The sequence below is a fragment of the Muscardinus avellanarius genome (genome assembly GCF_963383645.1).
Source record: "Muscardinus avellanarius genome assembly, chromosome: 10".
Lineage (NCBI taxonomy): Eukaryota > Metazoa > Chordata > Mammalia > Rodentia > Gliridae > Muscardinus > Muscardinus avellanarius.
In genome coordinates, this window is record NC_137796.1 from 112518206 (window position 1) to 112536423 (window position 18218).

General features: G+C 52.7%; 2 protein-coding genes across 3 annotated transcripts in view; both read left to right on the plus strand.

Annotated features, from left to right (window-relative positions):
• Positions 1-2951: 2951 nt before the first annotated feature.
• Positions 2952-8772, plus strand: PTX4 (pentraxin 4; the record flags this gene model as incomplete). Its single annotated transcript, XM_080703272.1, has 3 exons — positions 2952-3092; positions 5619-6288; positions 8132-8772. 3 exons carry the CDS (start codon positions 2952-2954, stop codon positions 8770-8772), a joined length of 1452 nt encoding a protein of 483 aa, XP_080559398.1.
• A 5808-nt stretch (positions 8773-14580) lies between these two features.
• CLCN7 (chloride voltage-gated channel 7) overlaps positions 14581-18218 on the plus strand; it is a gene marked incomplete at both ends in the record, with an annotated part of 34993 nt that continues 31355 nt past the window's right edge. For both annotated transcript variants that reach the window (XM_080702306.1, XM_080702307.1), the window contains one exon: positions 14581-14718. In XM_080702306.1, coding sequence (XP_080558432.1) covers positions 14581-14718 — 138 coding nt within the window. The remainder of the gene's footprint in view (positions 14719-18218) is intronic.

The following is an 18218-nucleotide window of genomic DNA, read 5'->3' on the forward strand; positions in this document are numbered from 1 at the left end:
GAGGAACAGGCTGGCCGGGAGGGAGGCAGGCAGCTGGGCCGGCCATGGAAAAGCGAGTTTGCTCCAAGGTCTGGATGTGGTGATCCAGACTTCACTTGAGAGGCCAGCGCTGGGTGGAGTCAGCAGACGCCTTAGTGAGCAACCTCGGAGGCGCAGCAGAGCCGGTGTGGACAAGGCTGAGGCAGTCTCTGCCTGAGAGCCCCCAGGACCGGGCTACAGCCCTCTCCAGTTCCCCCAGTGCCTCCTTGAAGCCCACCCTCCAGCAGCCTCCAGCGAAGGTGTGCAGAGGACACACGTCTCACGCTCTTGCCATGAGAGAAGCCTCAATTCTGTGTGGGTTATGACCACAGAAGACCACAACAGGAGGTGATGCCAGCCCAGCTCCGCAGGCTGGACGTCGGGAGCCAGGGCTGTCGGCTCCCTCCGGAGGCTCAGGGCGGGTCCTTGAGCGGCTCTCCCAGCTCCAACAGTTGGCCCTGCTCCCATTCGCCTGTCTCGTGTGATTGTCCCCTCTGTCTCTTACCAGAACGTCTGTCATGGGAGTTAGGGCCAACTGGACGATCCAAGGCCGACCGCATGTCAAGATCTTCAGAGAGCATTTCCACACGCACTTTCATTCTCAGGTCCTGGAGCTTGGACATGACTTTTCAGGAGTATCATCGACCACACATGCAGCCTGTGCCCAAGAACAAGTTAGGAGAAGCTAGGTTATGTAGCACCTAACACTGCGCGTGTGTGTGTGTGTGTGTGTGTGTGTGTGTGTGTGTTTTACTGGGGATTGAACTCAGAGCATGCTACCTCTGAACCACACTCTCAGACTGGTTTTATTTTTTATTTTGAAACAGGACCTAAGTTGCTGAGGCTGGCCATGAACCTGTAAGACTCCTGTCTCAGCCTCTTAAGTACTGGGATTACAAGTATGTGTCACCACACCCAGCTCACCTGATTTAAAATTACATGATGAGCCAGGTGTAGTGGCACAGGCCTATAACCCCTGTATGTGGGAGGCTGAGACAGGAAGGTCTCAGGTTCAAAGCCAGCTGCAGCAATTTAGTGAGGCTCTCAGCAACCTAGTAAGACCCTGTTTCCAAATAATAGATAAGACTGGGACTATAAGCAAAGTGTGATGGCACATGCTTGTGATCCCAGCATCTGGGAGGCTGAGACCTGAGGATTGCAGTTCGCAGACAGCCTCAGCTACTGAGTGAGGCCCTCTGCAACTCAGTGAGACCCTGTTTCAAAATAATAAAAAGATTGGGCAGGGGTGTAGCTCGGAGGTCGAATGCCTCTGGATTCCATCCCCACACCCGGAAAAAAAAAAAAAAGACTGGGGGTATAGGCTGGAGGTACAATGCCTCTGGGTACAATCTCCAGTACCAAAAAATAAAATTTGCACAATGAACTGGGTGTGATGGCACACACCTGTAATCCCAGTACTTGGGAAGGTGAGGCAGGAGGATGGCAGGTTTGTGGCCAGCCTCAGCTACTTAGTGAGGCTCTCAGTAACTTAGTGATACCCTGTTTCCAAATAAAGTATAAAATAGGTCTGGGAGTGTAGTCTGGAGGTAGAAAAGCCCTTGGTTCTACCTCCAGTAACACACACACACACACACACACACACACACACACACACACACAAAGTAGAGGCCAAGCGTGGTGGCGCACGCTTGTAATCCCAGCATTTGGGAGGCTGAGACGGGAGGATTGCAGCTTGCGGCCAACCTTAGCTACTTAGTGAGGCCCCTTGCAACTCAATAAAACCCAGTTTCAAAATAAAGAATAAAAAATAGGGCTGGGGGTGTAGGGGTGTAGCTCAGAGGTAGAATGCCCCTGGGTTCTATCTCCAGTACTGCAAAAAAGGAGGAGGAGGAGGGGGAGGGGGAGGGGGAGGAGAAGAGGAGAGGAGGAGCCAGGTGTGGTGGCCCATGCTTGTAATCCCAGCACCAGCATTCAGGAGGCAGAGACCAGAGGATCATGGTTTGCGGACAGCTTCAGCTACTTAGGGAGGCTCTTTGCAACTCAGTGAGACACTGTTTCAAAAAATGAAAAGACTAAGCAGGGCGTGGTGGCACACGCTTGTAATCCCCAAGCTGGGGAGGCAGAGACAGGAGGATCGCACTGATTCGAACCCATCCTCGCTGGCTTAAGAGACCCTGTTTTCAAATAAAAATATAAAATAGGTCTGGGAGTCTAGCCCGGAGGTAGAAGGGCTTCCAGGAACCCCAGTACCACCAAAAAAACAAGAAAAAGAAAAAAGAAAAGACTAAGAGATAGGACTGGGGGTGTAGCTCGGAGGTAGAATGCCCCTGGGTTCCGTTCCTAATACAACAACAAAGAAGAAGGAGAAGAAAGAAGGAAATAGGGCTGGAGCTGGAGCTCAGAGGTAGAATTCCCCTCGGTTCCATCCTCAGTGCTGAAAAAAAAACGTGGGCCGACTTCTTGTAATAAAGACTCCTAAGGGAGAAATAAGTTAAGGTGACTCTGGGCCACCTTTCAGTTCCCCTCCTGAAGGGAGAGATGAGGCCTCGTAGGATTTGGCCATGCATGGCCGGACACTGGGCGCCAGTGCAGTCCTGGCTCCTGAGACTTCCGGGCCCCAGTCTGGTTCCCTGTCTTGCTTCGACTGCTTGTTGGGAACGTGAGACCATGTGCTCCTGCTAAAGCCATCAGCTCCCGCCCACCTTCGACCAGCCAGACAGGGCCTTGCACCCAGTAGAATGATTTTCCAAAGAGACTATTTGCATCTGTTTTAGGCTTGTTTCCTTGGAAATCTTGGATTCTCGGAGCTGTTTGGCTTGAAGGTAGTTGCTTTCATTACGACAGCAGGAAGTACCTGACCTCAGCCAGAGCCAAAGAAGGAAAACTGCAGAGCTGGGAGGAGTGAGGGGCGAGGCAGACACGGCTGGTGCCACTCCTGTGTCGGGGAGACTGCCGGCTCCCCTCACCTCAGCATGGGCTGCTCGGGGCGGAAGGCCCTGTCTTTCCTCCTTATATTTGTGCCCATGTATCTACATGGGGCTTCATTGCAAGAAGTCCATCCAACAGGGCAACGAAAACCATTTTTTGAGAGGCTTCGTAGGCTAGAAGAGCAGGTAGGTGTACCACTCTTGGGGCAGTTGGTTTTCTTAAATTGGCAACAAAAAGGGTGGATGGTACAGAAACATCTGTGAGAGTATGCGCTTGGTGGACATTGGCAGCTTGTGGTTCTTGCCAGCAACTAGCACATTCTCACCTACTGTTGGAAGCCAGGAAGGGGTTTGCTGGGCTCTGCTCTAAAGATGAGCCAGAGGGTGTGCAGATGAGGAGACTAGAAGGAGGCTCTGGAGGCCTGAGGAACACAGCTGGAGGGGCTGCGGGCTGGGCAGCATCCCTAGGCTGAGAGCTGTGAGGTCACTAAGCAGAGGGTGTGGCTGGCCCTACTCCTGTGTGGGGCCTCTGGATGGTTCTCCAGCACCAGTAAAGTGCTTACTATGTAGCCAGGCATGGTGGCTTGTGCCTTTTGTGTGTGTGTGTGTGTGTGTGTGTGTGTGATACTGGGGGTGGAACCCAGAGGCTTTCTACCTCCAAGCTATACTCCCAGACCTATTTTCTATTTTATTTGGAAACAGGGTCTCACTAAGTTGCTGAGAGCCTCACTAAATAGCTGAGGCTGGCTTCGAACCTGTGCGATACTCCTGTCTCAGCCTCCCAAGCGCAGGGATTACAAGCGTGCGCCACCACGTCAAACTGGCTTGAGCCTTTAACCCCAGTACTTGGGAGGCTGAGACAGGAAGACTGCAGGTTGGAGGCCAGCCTCGGCAACTTAGTGAAACCCTGTTAAAAAAAAAAAAAAAATTGGCCAGGCACGTTAGCACATGCTTGTAATCCTAGCATTCAGGAGGCGTGCTGCACCTAGAGAGGCGCATCCGCCGAGACAGGAAACAGACCAGCAGATGGCAGGCCGCCGGCCTGGGGAGCAGCCGCACAACACTATGAACATGCGCAACTGAACATACTAAAGCCACTCAATCAGAAACTTTATTTTATTAAAAAATTTGTGTGTGTGTGTGAGTCTGAGGATGAAACCCAGGGGTATTCGATGCCCGGCTTCAATCAGAAACTTTTTTAATTTTTATTTTTTTGGTGGTGCTGGGGTTCCTGGAAGCCCTTCTATCTCCGGGCTACACTCCCAGACCTATTTTTTATTTTTGGAAACAGGGTCTCTTAAGCCAGCGCGGCTGGCTTCGAACCTGCGCGATCCTCCTGTCTCCGCCTCCCAAGCGCGGGGATTACAAGCGTGCGCCACCACGCCCAGCCCAATCAGAAACTTTAAAATGGCTGATAGTTCAAGCTGAGCATGGTGGCGCACGCTTGTAATCCCAGCATTTGGGAGGCTGAGACTGGAGGATCACGGTATAAGGACACCCTCAGCTACTTAGTGAGGCCCTCTGCAACTCAGTGAGACCTGGTTTCAAAATAAAGAATAAAAATTAGGGCAGGGGGTCGGAGATTGAATGCCCCTGGGTTCCATCCCCAGACCCACAAAAATAAATAAATAAATAAATAAATAAATAAATAAATAAATAAAAGGGCTGAAGGATGTAACTGGGAAGTAGAAATCCTCTGGGTTCAATCCCTATTACCAAAACTAAAAAGTGCTAGCCAGCTGTGGTGGCACACACTTGTAATTCCAGCATTAGGCAGGCTGAGACCGGAGGATCATGGTTCATGGACAGCCTCAACTACTTAGTGAGGCCCTCCGTAAGTTAGATCCTATTTCAAAATAAAGAATAAGCCGGGTGTGGTGGCACACGCTTGTAATCCCTGCACTTGGGAGGCTGAGACAGGAGGATAACGCAGGTTCAAAGCCAGCCTCAGCTACTTAGTGAGGCTCTCAGCAACTTAGTGAGACCCTGTTTCCAAACAAAGTATAAAATAGGTCTGGGAGTATAGCCCAGAGATGGAAAGCCCCTGGGTTCCACACCCCCAGTACCACCAAAAAAAATTAAAAAAAGAAAGAAAGAAAGAAAGAAAGAAAGAAAGAAAGAAAGAAAGAAAGAAAGAAAGAAATATAGGGCAGGAGGCTGGGCATGGTGGCACACGCTTTTAATCCCCTCGCTTGGGAGGTGGAGACAGGAGGATCGCGCAGGTTCGAATCTAGCCGCACTGGCTTAAGAGACCCTGTTTCCAAATAAAAAAAAAAGCTATAAAATAGGTCTGTGAGTGTAGCGTGGAGGTAGAAGGGTTTCCAGGAACCCCAGTACCACATACACAAAAAGAGACGGGGTGTAGCTTGGAGGGCAAATGCCCCTGGATTCCATCCCCAGACCCACAAAAATAAAAAAATTAAAAACTGCTTGTGCAACCCATCCTGCCTGCCCCTCTGCTCACTGTGAGGACCCTGAGGACCACAGCAGTGATGTGACTGCCATGGCCATCCAGGACGTGGGGATCAGAAACTGGGCTGTGAGCCTGGAGTCCCAGGAAACCTGGGGTAAGCCATAGCAGTCTGCCCGCAATCCTAACAGCAATCGAGGTGCGATGCTGACCAGAAGCTCAGCACACTAGGCACGTCTAGAGCCTGGGCGGGAAAGCCTCGTCCCCGCCCCTGCCCCATAATCACAGTGTCCTCTTTACAGTTTCGGAGATTCCAAGAGGTGACCTTAACGCACCTGCAGAGCATTGCCAACAACTACAACGTGTCCTACAACATTGATGCCCGCTTCCAGAGCTTGGCAGAAGAGAATCAGGCCATTGCCCTGGCAGTCAACAGGTCACGCGCGGCCTTCCAGGGGGACGTGGCTCACCTGAAGACCTGGATGAGGAAGACCCGGCGCAGAAGCCGGAAGGTGGATTTGCGGCTGCAGGCCTTGGACCTGGCCCTGACCGAGAGGAGCAGGCAGCAGGCACGGGCAGGGAAGGAGCAGAAGGAGACTGTCTCGGGCCTGGCCCTGGACACACGGGCCCTGCAGGATGCGCTGACCCGCCTGATACAGCAGGTCCACGGCCAGGACACCAGGTTGGCGGCTCTGGAGGGTCAAATACAGATGACCACCTCTGGCACTGCTGCCCTGGGGCTAACTCCGGCCCCAACTCCAACCCAGCCTGCACGGCCAGGCCCAAGCTCCCAGCAACCACCAAGGAACAGACCTACACCCCAACACAGGAATCCCCCCCGGGACTTCCCTACCCATCTCCAGGAGATGCATAAACTCTCAGCCCCAAGCAGCCATTGGGCACCGGATGGGGCTGCTACAGCCCTGAGGGACCCTCCCCAGCCAGGACGGTCCTCCCAGGGGCCAGCAGAAAGTAAGTGTCACGGGCTTGTCCCCTCCCCACCAATGTCTGTGTCTCCTTCTCGCTCCTCCTGAGCCCACAGGTGTCTCGCTCCTCCACAGGCTTTCCTCCCAAGGGCGGTAAGGGGAGGAGCCCGCTCCAGGGCAGCGGGTGGCCACACTGTCCCCTCATCGGCTGGCCGCCTGCGTGCAGGTCCCAGCAGTAGGCCCCCTGGGTCCCTCTTATGGCAGAGGCACCTCTGCAGAGGTGGTCAGGTCAGGACCTTGGGAAGGTGACGCTCCTGGGGTCCTGGACGGCCCGGTGTGGTCAGAGATCAGTCAGAGTGAGGACAGTGACAGAGGCTGGAGGGTTCATGTGGAAGTCAGGAGGGGCCTCAAGCCCAGGTGAGGGCGCCTCTTGAAGCTGGGAAGGGCGAGCAACAGACGGCTTCTCCCAGGAACCTCAGAAGGAGCTAGCCCTGCCCACACGGTGACGAGCCTCCCAACTGCAGGGATACAAATTCATAACATAGACTGGGGTTTTGGGTTGTTTTGTTTGTTTGTTTGTTTGTTTGTTTGTTTTTGGTACTGGGAATTAAACCCAGGGGCATTCTATCTCCAAGCCACACTAGCACTTTTTATACTAAGATTACATGTGCCACTCTGCCCAGATAATCTGGACTTTGGAGAACATGCATGTGTGTGTGTGTGTGTGGGGGGGGTTCCTGGGAGGCATTCTACCTCCAAGCTAAACTCTCAGTTCAATTTTATTTATTTATTTATTTATTTATTTATTTATTTTTGCGGTCCTGGGGATGGAACCCAGGGGCATTCTACCTCCAAGCTACATCCGCAGCCCTATTTTTTATTCTTTATTTTGAAACAGGGTCTCACTGAGTTGCAAAGGACCTCACTAAGCAGCTGAGGCCAGCCTTGAACTGTGATCCTCCTGTCTCAGCCTCCCAAATGCTGGGATTTTATTTATTTATTTATTTATTTTTGTGGTACTGGGGTTCCTGGAAGCCCTTCTACCTTCGGGCTACACTCCCAGACCTATTTTTACATTTTTATTTGGAAACAGGGTCTCCTAAGCCAACGCGCATGGCTGGCTTCGAACCTGTGCGATCCTCCTGTCTCTGCCTCCCAAGCGCGGGGATTACAAGCGTGCGTCACCACGCCCGGCTCAAATGCTGGGATTACAAGCATGTGCCACCACATCCGGCCCCTATCCCTATTCTTTATTCTTTATTTTGAAACAGGTCTCACTGAGTTGCAAAGGGCCTCACTAAGTAGCGGAGGCTATTGACGAACTGTGATCTTCCTGTCTCAGCCTCCTAAATGCTGGGATTACAAGTGTCCGCCACCACGCCCGGCTCCCAGCCCTTTTTATTTAGAAACAGGGTCTCACTAAGTTACTGACAGCCTCACTAAGTGGCTGAGGCTGGCTTTGAACCTATGATCCTCAGCTTCTCAATTACTGGGATTACAGCATGTACCACCACACCTGGCTTCCTGGAGTGTTTTAAGTCACCAAGTCTGTGGTGATTTGTTATAGCAGCCACAGGAAGCTCAGCCAGAGGTCCTCTGTGGCGAGGCCCCAGCTTGGCTTCCTAGGCAGCCAACTCTGGCTCACCTGGACTCAGCCCTCCTCCCTCGGGAGGCGGCCCTCCTCCTCAGTTCCAGCTAGGGACCAGGGCTGCCTCCTAGCAGGAGAGTGAAGGAGACCTTTCCAGGCCAGCCTACAACAGTGCCCGAGGGAGGAAGTCTGGCGGCTGAGGCACAGGCCCATCCCACCTAGGGGTAGGGGCACCTCTGCAGTGCAAAGGCTTCTGGGTGGCCTCTGGTGCAGGGCTGACTCTCCATCCCTCTGTTTCTAGTTTGCAATGTGGGCCAGGTGATGGTTTTCCCCAACGCCTCCACGGAAAATGTGATCTTCCTCAGCCCCGGCTTCCTCAGCGCCCTCCGGGCTCTGACCTTCTGCAGCTGGGTCCAAGCACCCTCTGACCACCTGGGCACCCTCCTTTCCTATGCCACCGAAGAGAATGACAACAAGCTGGTACTGCACGGCCGAGACTCCCTGGTCCCCGGCTCTGTGCATTTTGTGATTGGAGACCCGGCCTTCCGGGAACTGCCCCTGCAGCCGCTGCTGGACGGCCGGTGGCACCACCTCTGCGTCATCTGGACATCTGTCCAGGGCAGGTACTGGCTCTATGTGGACCGCGGGCTGGTGGCCACTGGCTCCCACTTCAGGGAGGGCTATGAGATCCCTCCCGGAGGGTCCCTTGTGCTGGGCCAGGAGCAGGACAGTGTGGGGGGAGGGTTTGATGGCGCTGAGGCCTTTGTGGGGAGCCTGTCTGGCTTGGCCATCTGGGACCGGGCCCTGGCCCCTGGGGAAGTTGCAAACCTTGCCACTGGGAAAGAGCTCCCCACAGGTGCCATCCTGACACTGGCCAATGCCGTGTCAGTAGGTGGATTTGTGCAGAGGACCCACTGCACCTGCCTGGAGCACTGTCCGTGAGTCCTCAGCCTGCAGGCGCCATGGTCGCACTCTGGAGCAAGCCCCACCCAGCACACCGGAGCGCCCGCCTCCGGGGTAGGAAGCAGCCGGCAGGGGAGGGGCGCCGCCAGGGGTGTTAGGGACCCACAAAGGCTACATCTTCCCAGCTTCCTATCCGCGCGTGCAGCGCCCGCAAAGCCGCAGGTCACCGAGCGTGAGCTGGCCCAACAGCAGTGCTAGACAGCGGGTCTGCGCTCCGCTGCTCACAGGCCGGCCCTGGGCTCCCCTTCCCTTGGACCTGCAGAGAGCATCTGTGAGTCACTGCCATCTCTCAGGGCACTTGGGAAAGGTTTCCTCCAGACAATGGCTATTCCAACATCTCATGGACAGGGCCAGAGTCGGTTTCCTGGCCCTCAAAACCACAGTCCCCTTTCCCAGAAGCCCCAGAGATCCCCTCAACATCAGCTGGTCAGTCCTGTCCTGTTGCCCTGCGGTGGTGGGCAAGGCAGCCAGGCCACCCTTCAGAATAGCTGGGCAGTGCTGTCGAATCGACTCCCTGAGGCGTAACCGTCACATCGCATCCTCGCACTCCCAGGGCACGGTTCAGAGGCGGTCAGGAATGCACGAGGTGTGCAGCCAGCATCACCGGCTAGCTTTAGAGCACTTAGGTTGCCCGTCAGTGGCCGCTGCTCCCTCGGCCCTGGCACCCCTTGGCTGCTTTCTGCCTGGGCATCGGCCTGTCCTGGACACGGCGTGTAAGTGCCGTCCCTCCACAAGGGTCCTTCGGTGTCTGGCTTCTTTCAGCAGAGTGTTCTCACGTCCACCCATGTGTAGCCTGAATCAGAGCGTCAAGCTTTTGTGGACAAGTAATGTCCCACTGTATGCATGGCCACATTTTGTTTAACCAATCGTCCAGCTGATGGACATTTGGGTGGGTTGCTTCCAACTTTTGGTTATCGTGAATAAAGCTGCTATGAGCATTCTCATACAAATCTGAATTGATGTTTTTATTTGTATTTTTTGCAGTGCTGGGGATTGAACCCAGTGTCTTGTGTATATCAGGCAAGCCCTCGGTGGAGATAGATATTTTTATTTATCTTGGGCAGATGCTCAAGAGTAGATGAGTCACATGGTAAATTCACGTCTACACACTTTTTTTGAGGTTCAGATAGTGGAAGCAAGGGCCATTCTACCACCAAGCTACACCTTTAGCTCTTCTTATTTTATTTTGAGACAGGGTCTTGCTAAGTTACCCAGTCTAGCATGGAATTTGCGATACTCCACCACAGCCTCTTGAGTAGCGGGGATTATAGGTGTCAGCCTCTGCGCAGCTCGTATAGACTTGCAGAGAGACTGCCGAACTGCTTTCCAAAGTCGCATGACTACCTTCTGGCCAGCAGTACACGAAGGTTTCCAGTTTTCAACATCCAACACTTGGTATTATCTCTTTGACTTTTTTTTTCAAATTCCAAATTGTGGCAGGTAAAAATAAATAAACATGCATTGACAGCTAGAATAGGCATTTTTACTTCACTAATTTGGGTACTGGTATTGAACCCAGAGTCATTCTATCTCTGAGCTTACATCCCTAGCCTGATTTTATTTTATTATATTATTATTATTATTATTATTATTATTATTATTATTATATTTTTGGTGGTACTGGGGATGGAACCCAGGGGCCTTTTACCTCCGGGCTACACGCCTAGATCTATTTTATATTTTATCTGGAAACAGGGTCTCTTAAGCCAGCTGAGGCTGGCTTCGAACCTGTGCTAGCCTCCCAAGTGCAGGGATTACAAGTGTGCGCCACCCCCCACCCAGGCTATTTTATTTTATTTTGAAACAAAGTCTCACTAGGCTGCTGAGAGTCTTGCTATGTTGCTGAGGCAGTTCTTGAAACTATGGTCCTCTGCCCCTGGCCTTCCAAGTACTGGGATTACAGGCATGTACCACCATGCCCAACTGCATTTTTTTTTTTTTTTTTTTTTTTTTTTTAGGTACTGGGAATAGAACCCAGGGGCCTTCTACTTCCGAACTACACACCCAGCCCTATTTTATATTCTTTACTTTGAAACAGGACCTCGCTAAGTAGCCAAGGCTGGCCATGAACCTGTGATCCTTCTGTCTCAGCCTCCCATGTACTGGGATTACAAGTGTGTACCACCGTGCCTGGCATTGCTTTCTTGTTTTTTTTTTTTTTTTTTTTTTTTTTTTTTTTTTTTGGTGGTACTGGGGTTCCTGGAAGCCCTTCTACCTCGGGGCTACACTCCCAGACCTATTTTTACATTTTTACTTGGAAACAGGGTCTCCTAAGCCAGCGCACGCGGCTGGCTTCGAACCTGCGTGATCCTCCTGTCTCCGCCTCCCAAGCGCGGGGATTACAAGCGTGCGCCACCACGCCCGGCTGCTTTCTTGTTTTAAAAATAGGAGGGGAAACTGGACATGGTGGCCCACACTTGTAATCCCATCACTTGGGAGGCTGAGACAGGAGGATCACAGGTTCACGGCCACCCTTGGCTACTTAGTGAGGCCCTCTGCAATTTAGTGAGACCTTCTTTCAAAATAAAGAATAATATTAGGGTTAGGGCTGTAGCTTGGAGGTAGGATGCCCCTGGGTTCCATCCTCAGTACTGCAATAAATAAATAAATAAATAAATAAATAAATAAAGGCAAAAAAGCAAACTAGAGAAGGCCTACACCCAGTTTCCCCAGCCTCTGGCAGCTTCGGGAAACCCCTTACTTATGGGGAAGCAGCCAGCCCCACCCAGCTGCTGCCGTGGGGACAAGTTGTCCCTGAAGTCCCTCAGCCTCAACTCTCTAGTGGGGGTGGACACAGCACTCCAGAGCAATCAGCCCCGCGGCTCCACTAAAGCTGCCTGCTGCGTCAAGGTCAGGGAGGTGTTTAGAACTGGAAATTCTCATGTGCACCCCGTGGTGCTCCCTGAATCACTGGCTTCTGCTTCCCCAGGAAGGCTCAAGGTGATGCTCTCTCTCTCTCTCTCTCTCTCTCTCTCTCTCGCTCTCGCTCTCGCTCTCTCGCTCTCACTCGCTCTCTCTCTCTCTCTCGCTCTCGCTCTCTCGCTCTCACTCGCTCTCTCTCTCTCTCTCGCTCTCGCTCTCTCGCTCTCACTCGCTCTCTCTCTCGCTCTCTCTCTCTCTCTCGCTCTCGCTCTTGCTCTCGCTCTCTCTCGCTCTCTCTCTCTCTCTCTCGCTCTCGCTCTCTCGCTCTCACTCGCTCTCTCTCTCTCTCTCGCTCTCGCTCTCTCGCTCTCACTCGCTCTCTCGCTCTCACTCGCTCTCTCTCTCTCTCTCTCTCTCGCTCTCGCTCTCTCGCTCTCTCTCTCTCTCTCTCGCTCGCTCTCGCTCTCTCTCTCTCTCTCTCTCTCTCTCGCTCTCGCTCTTGCTCTCGCTCTCTCTCGCTCTCTCGCTCTCTCTCTCTCACAGAGGATATTGGATCCAGGGACATTCTACCTCCCTGTTAACCCCTAGCCCTTTTTATTTTTCATTCTGAAACACTGAGTTGCTGAAGGTCTAGCTAAGTTGTTTAGGCTGTCCCTGAGCCTGCCATCCTCCTGTCTCAGCCTCGCTGCCTCCATTTGTTCTTTTTTTTTTTTTTATTCTTTATTTTGAAACAGGGTCTCACTGCCGGGCGTGGTGGCGCACGCTTGTAATCCCTGCGCTTGGGAGGCAGAGACAGGAGGATCGCGCACTCGCTTAGGAGACCCTGTTTCCAAATAAAAATGTAAAACTAGGTCTGGGAGTGTAGCCCGGAGGTAGAAGGGCTTCCAGAAACCCCAGTACCACCAAAAAAAAAAAAAAAAAAAAAGAAAGAAAGAAAGAAAGAAAAGAAAAAAGAAACAGGGTCTCACTGACTTGCAGAGGGCCTCACTAAGTAGCTGAGGCAGTCCGAAAACTGCGATTCTCTGGTCTCAGCCTCCCGAATGCTGGGATTACAGATGTGCGCCACCACGCCCGGCTCTCCATTTGTTTTTTGTTTTTTTGTTTTGTTTTGTTTTGGTGGTACTGGGTTCCTGGAAACCCTTCTACCTCTGGGCTACACTCTCAGACCGATTTTTATACTTTTTTATTTGAAAACAGGCTCTCTTAAACCAGCACGGCTGGCTTTGAACCTGCGCGATCCTCCTGTCTCCGCCTCCCAAGCGCGGGGATTACAAGCGTGAGCCACCACGCCCGGCTCCCATTTGGTTTTATGTGAGTGTTCCCCTTCTGAAGAGTCTTGGGGTAAGCATCTCTTAGAGTGGGGTACTGAGAATTGAACCTAGGGGTAGTTTACCTTCCAGCCTTCGAGTCTGTGTGTGTGTGTGTGTGTGTGTGTGTGTGTGTGTGTGTGTGTTTTGCAGGGGATTGAACCTAGATACATTCTAACTCCAAGCTATAGCCCAGACCCCCCTTTTTTTTGTGGTACTGGGGATGGAACCCAAGGGCATTCTACCACCGAGCTACACCCCAAACCCAATTTTTTATTCTTTTTTTCTTCCCCTGTACTGGAGATGAAACCCAGGGGCATTCTTCCTTCGAACTGCAACCCTCACCTATTTTATTTATTTATTTATTTATTTATTTATTTATTTATTTATTTATTTTTGCGGGTCTGGGGATGGAACCCAGGGGCATTCAACCTCAGAGCTACTCCCTCTGCCCTATTTTCTATTATTTATTTTGAGACAAGGTCTCACTAAATTGTGGAAGGCCTCACTAAGTAGCTGAGGCTGTCTTCGAACTGTGATCCTCCTGTCTCAACCTCCCGAATTCTGGGATTACAAACATGTGCCACTACACCCGGCTTTTATTCATTTATTTATTTATTTATTTATTGGTGGTACTGGGGTTTCTGGAAACCCTTCTACCTCCAGGCTACACTCCCAGACCTGTTTTGTATTTTATTTGGAAACAGGGTCTCTTAAGCCAGCTGAAGCTGGCTTCGAACCTGTGCGATCCTCCTGTCTCTGCCTCCTAAAAGCGGGGATTACAAGCGTGTGCCGCCACGCCGGGCTTTATTCTTTATTTTGAAACAGGGTCTCACTGAGTTTCAAAGGACCTCACTAAGTAGTAGCCGAGGCTCTCCTTGAACCATGATACTCCCGTCTCAGCCTCCCGAATGCTGGGATTATAAGCATGCTTTGAAACTGGGTCTAATTAGGTTGCAGAGAGCCTATCTAAATTGCTGAGGCTGGCTTTGAACCTGCAATCCTTCAGTCTCAGCTTTCCAAGTACTGGGACAGCAGACATGCACCACCTAGCCTACACAGGGTAATTTTCTTTTCGCTTCTTTTCTTTTTTGTGGTACTGGGGACTGGACCCAGGGGATTCTCACTCCAAGCTATACCCCCAGCCCTCTTTTATTCGCGCGTGTGTGTTTTGTGTGTGTGTTACTGGCTGGGGATTGAACTCGGGGGCTTTTTACCTCTGAGCTACACCCCCAGCCCAATTTTATTTTCTATCAATAAGCAGGATGTTTTGTTTATTTCTAAAAACATGTGCTGAGGCTGGTCTCGATCCCGCGCTCCTCCTGTCCCAGCCTTCCAGGGACTGGGCTGACAAGCGTGCGCCACCAAGCCCGGCCCGGGTACGCTTCTGTCGGCCTGCGAAGTGCCGCGGCGTCCAGCGGGGCGGGGCCCCGGGGCCGAGCTGAGCGGGCGGCGGCGGCGGCCTGGGTCGGCCGGGACCACAGCTCCCAGGAGGCCTCGCGCGGGCTCGGCGCCGCCGCGCGTCACGTGGGTCCTCGGCGGTCACGCGGCGGCGTCACGTGACGGGGCGGTCACGAGGGCGCTCCGGGCCGGCGGGCGCGCCTCGCCGCCGCGGACCATGGCCAACGTCTCCAAGAAGGTGTCGTGGTCCGGCCGCCGCGACGACGAGGAGGCGGCGCCCCTGCTGCGGAGGCCGGCGCGGCCCGGCGAGGGGACGCCGCTGCTGAACGGCGCGGGCCCGGCCGCCGCGCGCCAGGTGAGCGGGAGGGCGCGGCGCCCCGCGAGCTGCGGGCCGCGCTGAGCCCGGGGCGGCCGTCACCGGCCGGGCAGCGCCCCGGGCCTTCTGCCTCCGACATCCGCCCGGACGCTCGGGGTCCTAGCGAGTCCCCGCTCAGTGTCCGTGTCATTGAAATGTACGGCCAACGCAGCCAGCAACAAGTCGGGGAAGTTGGCGTGTCAGCTGTCAACATGCACTCTGTCTGTCCGTGCATCAGGGGTTGGAAAAGGATTGAGGCCTGTTTATGCCCCCTGGGCTAGCCTGCCCGGGTCTACTGCAGTGCATATATATATATACATACTGGGGATTGAACCCTAGGGGATTCTTCTACTTCCGAGTTATAACCCCCCTCCCAGCCCTTTTTATTTATTTATTTGTATTTTATTTAGAAGTGGTGGCTTACTAGGTTGCAGAGAGTATCACTGAGTCACTAAGACTGGTCTTGAACTTTTCACGCTCCTGGCTCAGCCTACCAGTTGCTGGAATTACAGATGGGAACTACCAAGCCCAGCGAACTGTGTCAGTTTTGAGGCAATGAATTGTTTGGGTTCATTCCGAGGTCTTAATGTGTTTTGTAACTTGGCGCCTTTTGTTTGGTACTGGAGATTGAACCCAGGGTCACTCCACCTCTGAGATGTACCCCCAACCCTATTTATTTATTTATTTATTTATTTATTTATTTACTTTTCCAGTAATGGGGATTGAACCCAGTGGCATTGTTCCTCCGAGCTACACCCCTGGTCCCATTTTTTATTCTTTATTTTGAAACAGGGTCTCACTAAGTTGCAGAGGTCCTCACTAAGTAGCTGAGGCTGGCCGAGAACCCGGGGATCCTCCTATTTCAGCCTCCCAAGTACTGGGATAACAGGTGTTTGACACCAGGCCTGGCTTTTTATTTTTATTTTGAAACAGGGTCTTGCTAAGATGCCCGGGCTGGCCCTGACGCTGCGATTCTCTTTGTCAGCCCCCAAGTACTGGGATTACAGGTGTATGCCATCGTGCCCAGCTTTCAGGGCCCTTTTGAACTAAAATCCCAACCCAGGCCTACAACTCCTGTGGGAGGATTCTGGTCAGTGAAATGCGGGAGTCTGCTTGTCGGCCTCCCTGGCCCCTTGGGGTTTGTTGCAGGATTTCCAGGATTGACCAGTGTTGCCACTTTGATGCGAACAGAGTGGGCCAAGCACCACAAAGCACCACAAGGTCGCCGCTGTGATCGGGAAAGGCCAAGGAGTGGCCTGTTCATGGCTGGACCCTGTTGAAAGGTTTCAGCCCCTCAGAACCACGCGTGGTCCCTGTCCTGTTCCCAGGCCCTTCCTGCCAAGTGTGGGTGACGGCGGGACAGGGAAGGGGTGAGGTCAGCCAGCCAGTCATGGTCATGTGTGTGGGCAGTAGGAAGTGGAACGTTTTGAGGACACTTTGAAGGAAATCTGAGCCAGGAACAGTGGCGCCAGGGTGGGGCGGGCGGGGTGGGCCGGTGTGCATTTGTGGCATTCCTAAATGTAGGGCATTCTTGCGGACTCACGATGGGAAGTGGCATGACTTCCGACATCCAAGACCCCCAGGAGAGGGTCTGAGATTGGTTTGGGACATTTTCCTGCCCTGGTAACCCGGAGCCACAGACTGTACTTTGAGGGTGCTGGGGGGTGCTGGAAACCGGGGGTGTATTGAAGTGGCAGGGAAGGTCTTCTGATCATCCCCAGTGGCCCTTGAACTCTGCTGTCTTCCAGTGGGTGACAGTCATTCTCAGCCCCCTCTAGGAGGTGTGTGCCCTCCCTCCGACAGCCTCCCACTCGCATCTCCACTCTGTGGGGCCAGCAGCACGGGTGAGTGAGCCAGCCTGAGACGCAGGTATGGCCCAGAAGGGTGCAGAGAGCTGAGGGGTGCAGCTGCTTTGGACCTGGTCAGCGGCCACAGCGCACAAAATAAGGTGGGATGGGCAACCCTGTTCCTGGCCCTTGCCCGTGGTGCCTGCGCCTTGCTCAGCTTTTCGCAGGCCTGGCCCCTTCTGCCATTGGGTGCCAGCCGAAACGCCTCCTGTGCCCAGAGACCCTCAGGCCACCATGTCCGGAGAGACCTGTCCCTTGTCTTTTGTTGCTGTTGTCACAGCTGCACTGGCCTCACGCCTGACCTTCATCCTTTAACCGCCCCTCTCCCTAGGGTAGCCTGTGCACCCATAGTGCTTAGCATGGGGCCTGGATCATGGCAGCTGCCCCATGAATATTAGAATGCAGAGCAGTCAGCGTGGGACAGCCAACAGTCTTAAAAGTTAAAAAAATACGTAGAGCTTGGGCGTGGTGGCGCATGCTTGTAATCCCCACATTTGGGAGGCTGAGACAAGAGGATCGCAGTTTGTAGACAGCCCCAGCTAGTTAGTGAAGCCCTTTTCAGCTCAGTGAGACCCTGTTTCAAAATAAAAAGAATAAAAAAATAGGGCTTGGATGTGTTGCTTGGAGGTAGAATGCCCCTGGGTTCCATCCACAGTACTGCAAAAAAAAAAAAGTGTGTATATGCACACACATACATGCATGTATTATTGGGGGGCTACTGAGGATTGAATCCAGCGTCCCTCTACTTCCAAGCTATATCCCAGCACTATTTTTTTTTTTTTTTTGGTGGTACTGGGGTTCCTGGAAACCCTTCTACTTCCGGGCTGCACTCCCAGACCTGTTTTATGCTTTTTTATTTGGAAACAGGGTCTCCTAAGCCAGCGTGTGCAGCTGGCTTCGAACCTGTGCGATCCTCCCATCTCCGCTTCCCAAGCGCAGGGATTATAAGTGTGCGCCACCACGCCCGGCCCAGCACTTTTTATTGTGTGTGTGTGTGTGTGTGTGTGTGTATTACTAGAGATGAAATCCAGGAGCATTTACCTCCAAGCTACATCCCGAGCCCTAATTTTTATTCTTTATTTTGAAACAGGGTCTCACTAAGTTGCAGAGGGCCTCACTAAGTAGCTGAGGCTGGCTTCGAACCTGCAGTCATCCTGTCTCAGCCTCCCAAGTACTGGGATTACAAGGATGTGCCACCCCACCTGGCTTTCATTCTTTATTTTTTATTTATTTATTTATTTTTGTGGTACTGGGGATGGAACCCAAGGGCATTCTAACTACAAGCTACACACCTAGCCTGATTTTTATTCTTTATTTTGAGACAGGGTCTCACTAAGTTGCAGAAAACCTCACTAAGTAGCTGAGGCTGTCCACGAACTGGGATCCTCCTGTCTCAGCCTCCCAAATGCTGGGGTGACAAGTGTATTTCACCATGCCTGGCTCATTCTTTGTTTTTGAAACAAGGGATCACTAAGTTGTGGCGGGCCTCACTAGGTAGCTGAGGCTGGTCTCAAACCTGCAATCCTCCTGTCTCAGCCTCCAGCACTAGGATTACAGGACTGTCCTGTGACTGTGGCTGGCTACCCTGTTTTTAAGTACATAATTTGTAGTGTTAAATATATTCTTACTGTCTGCAGCCAATCTCCAGAACGT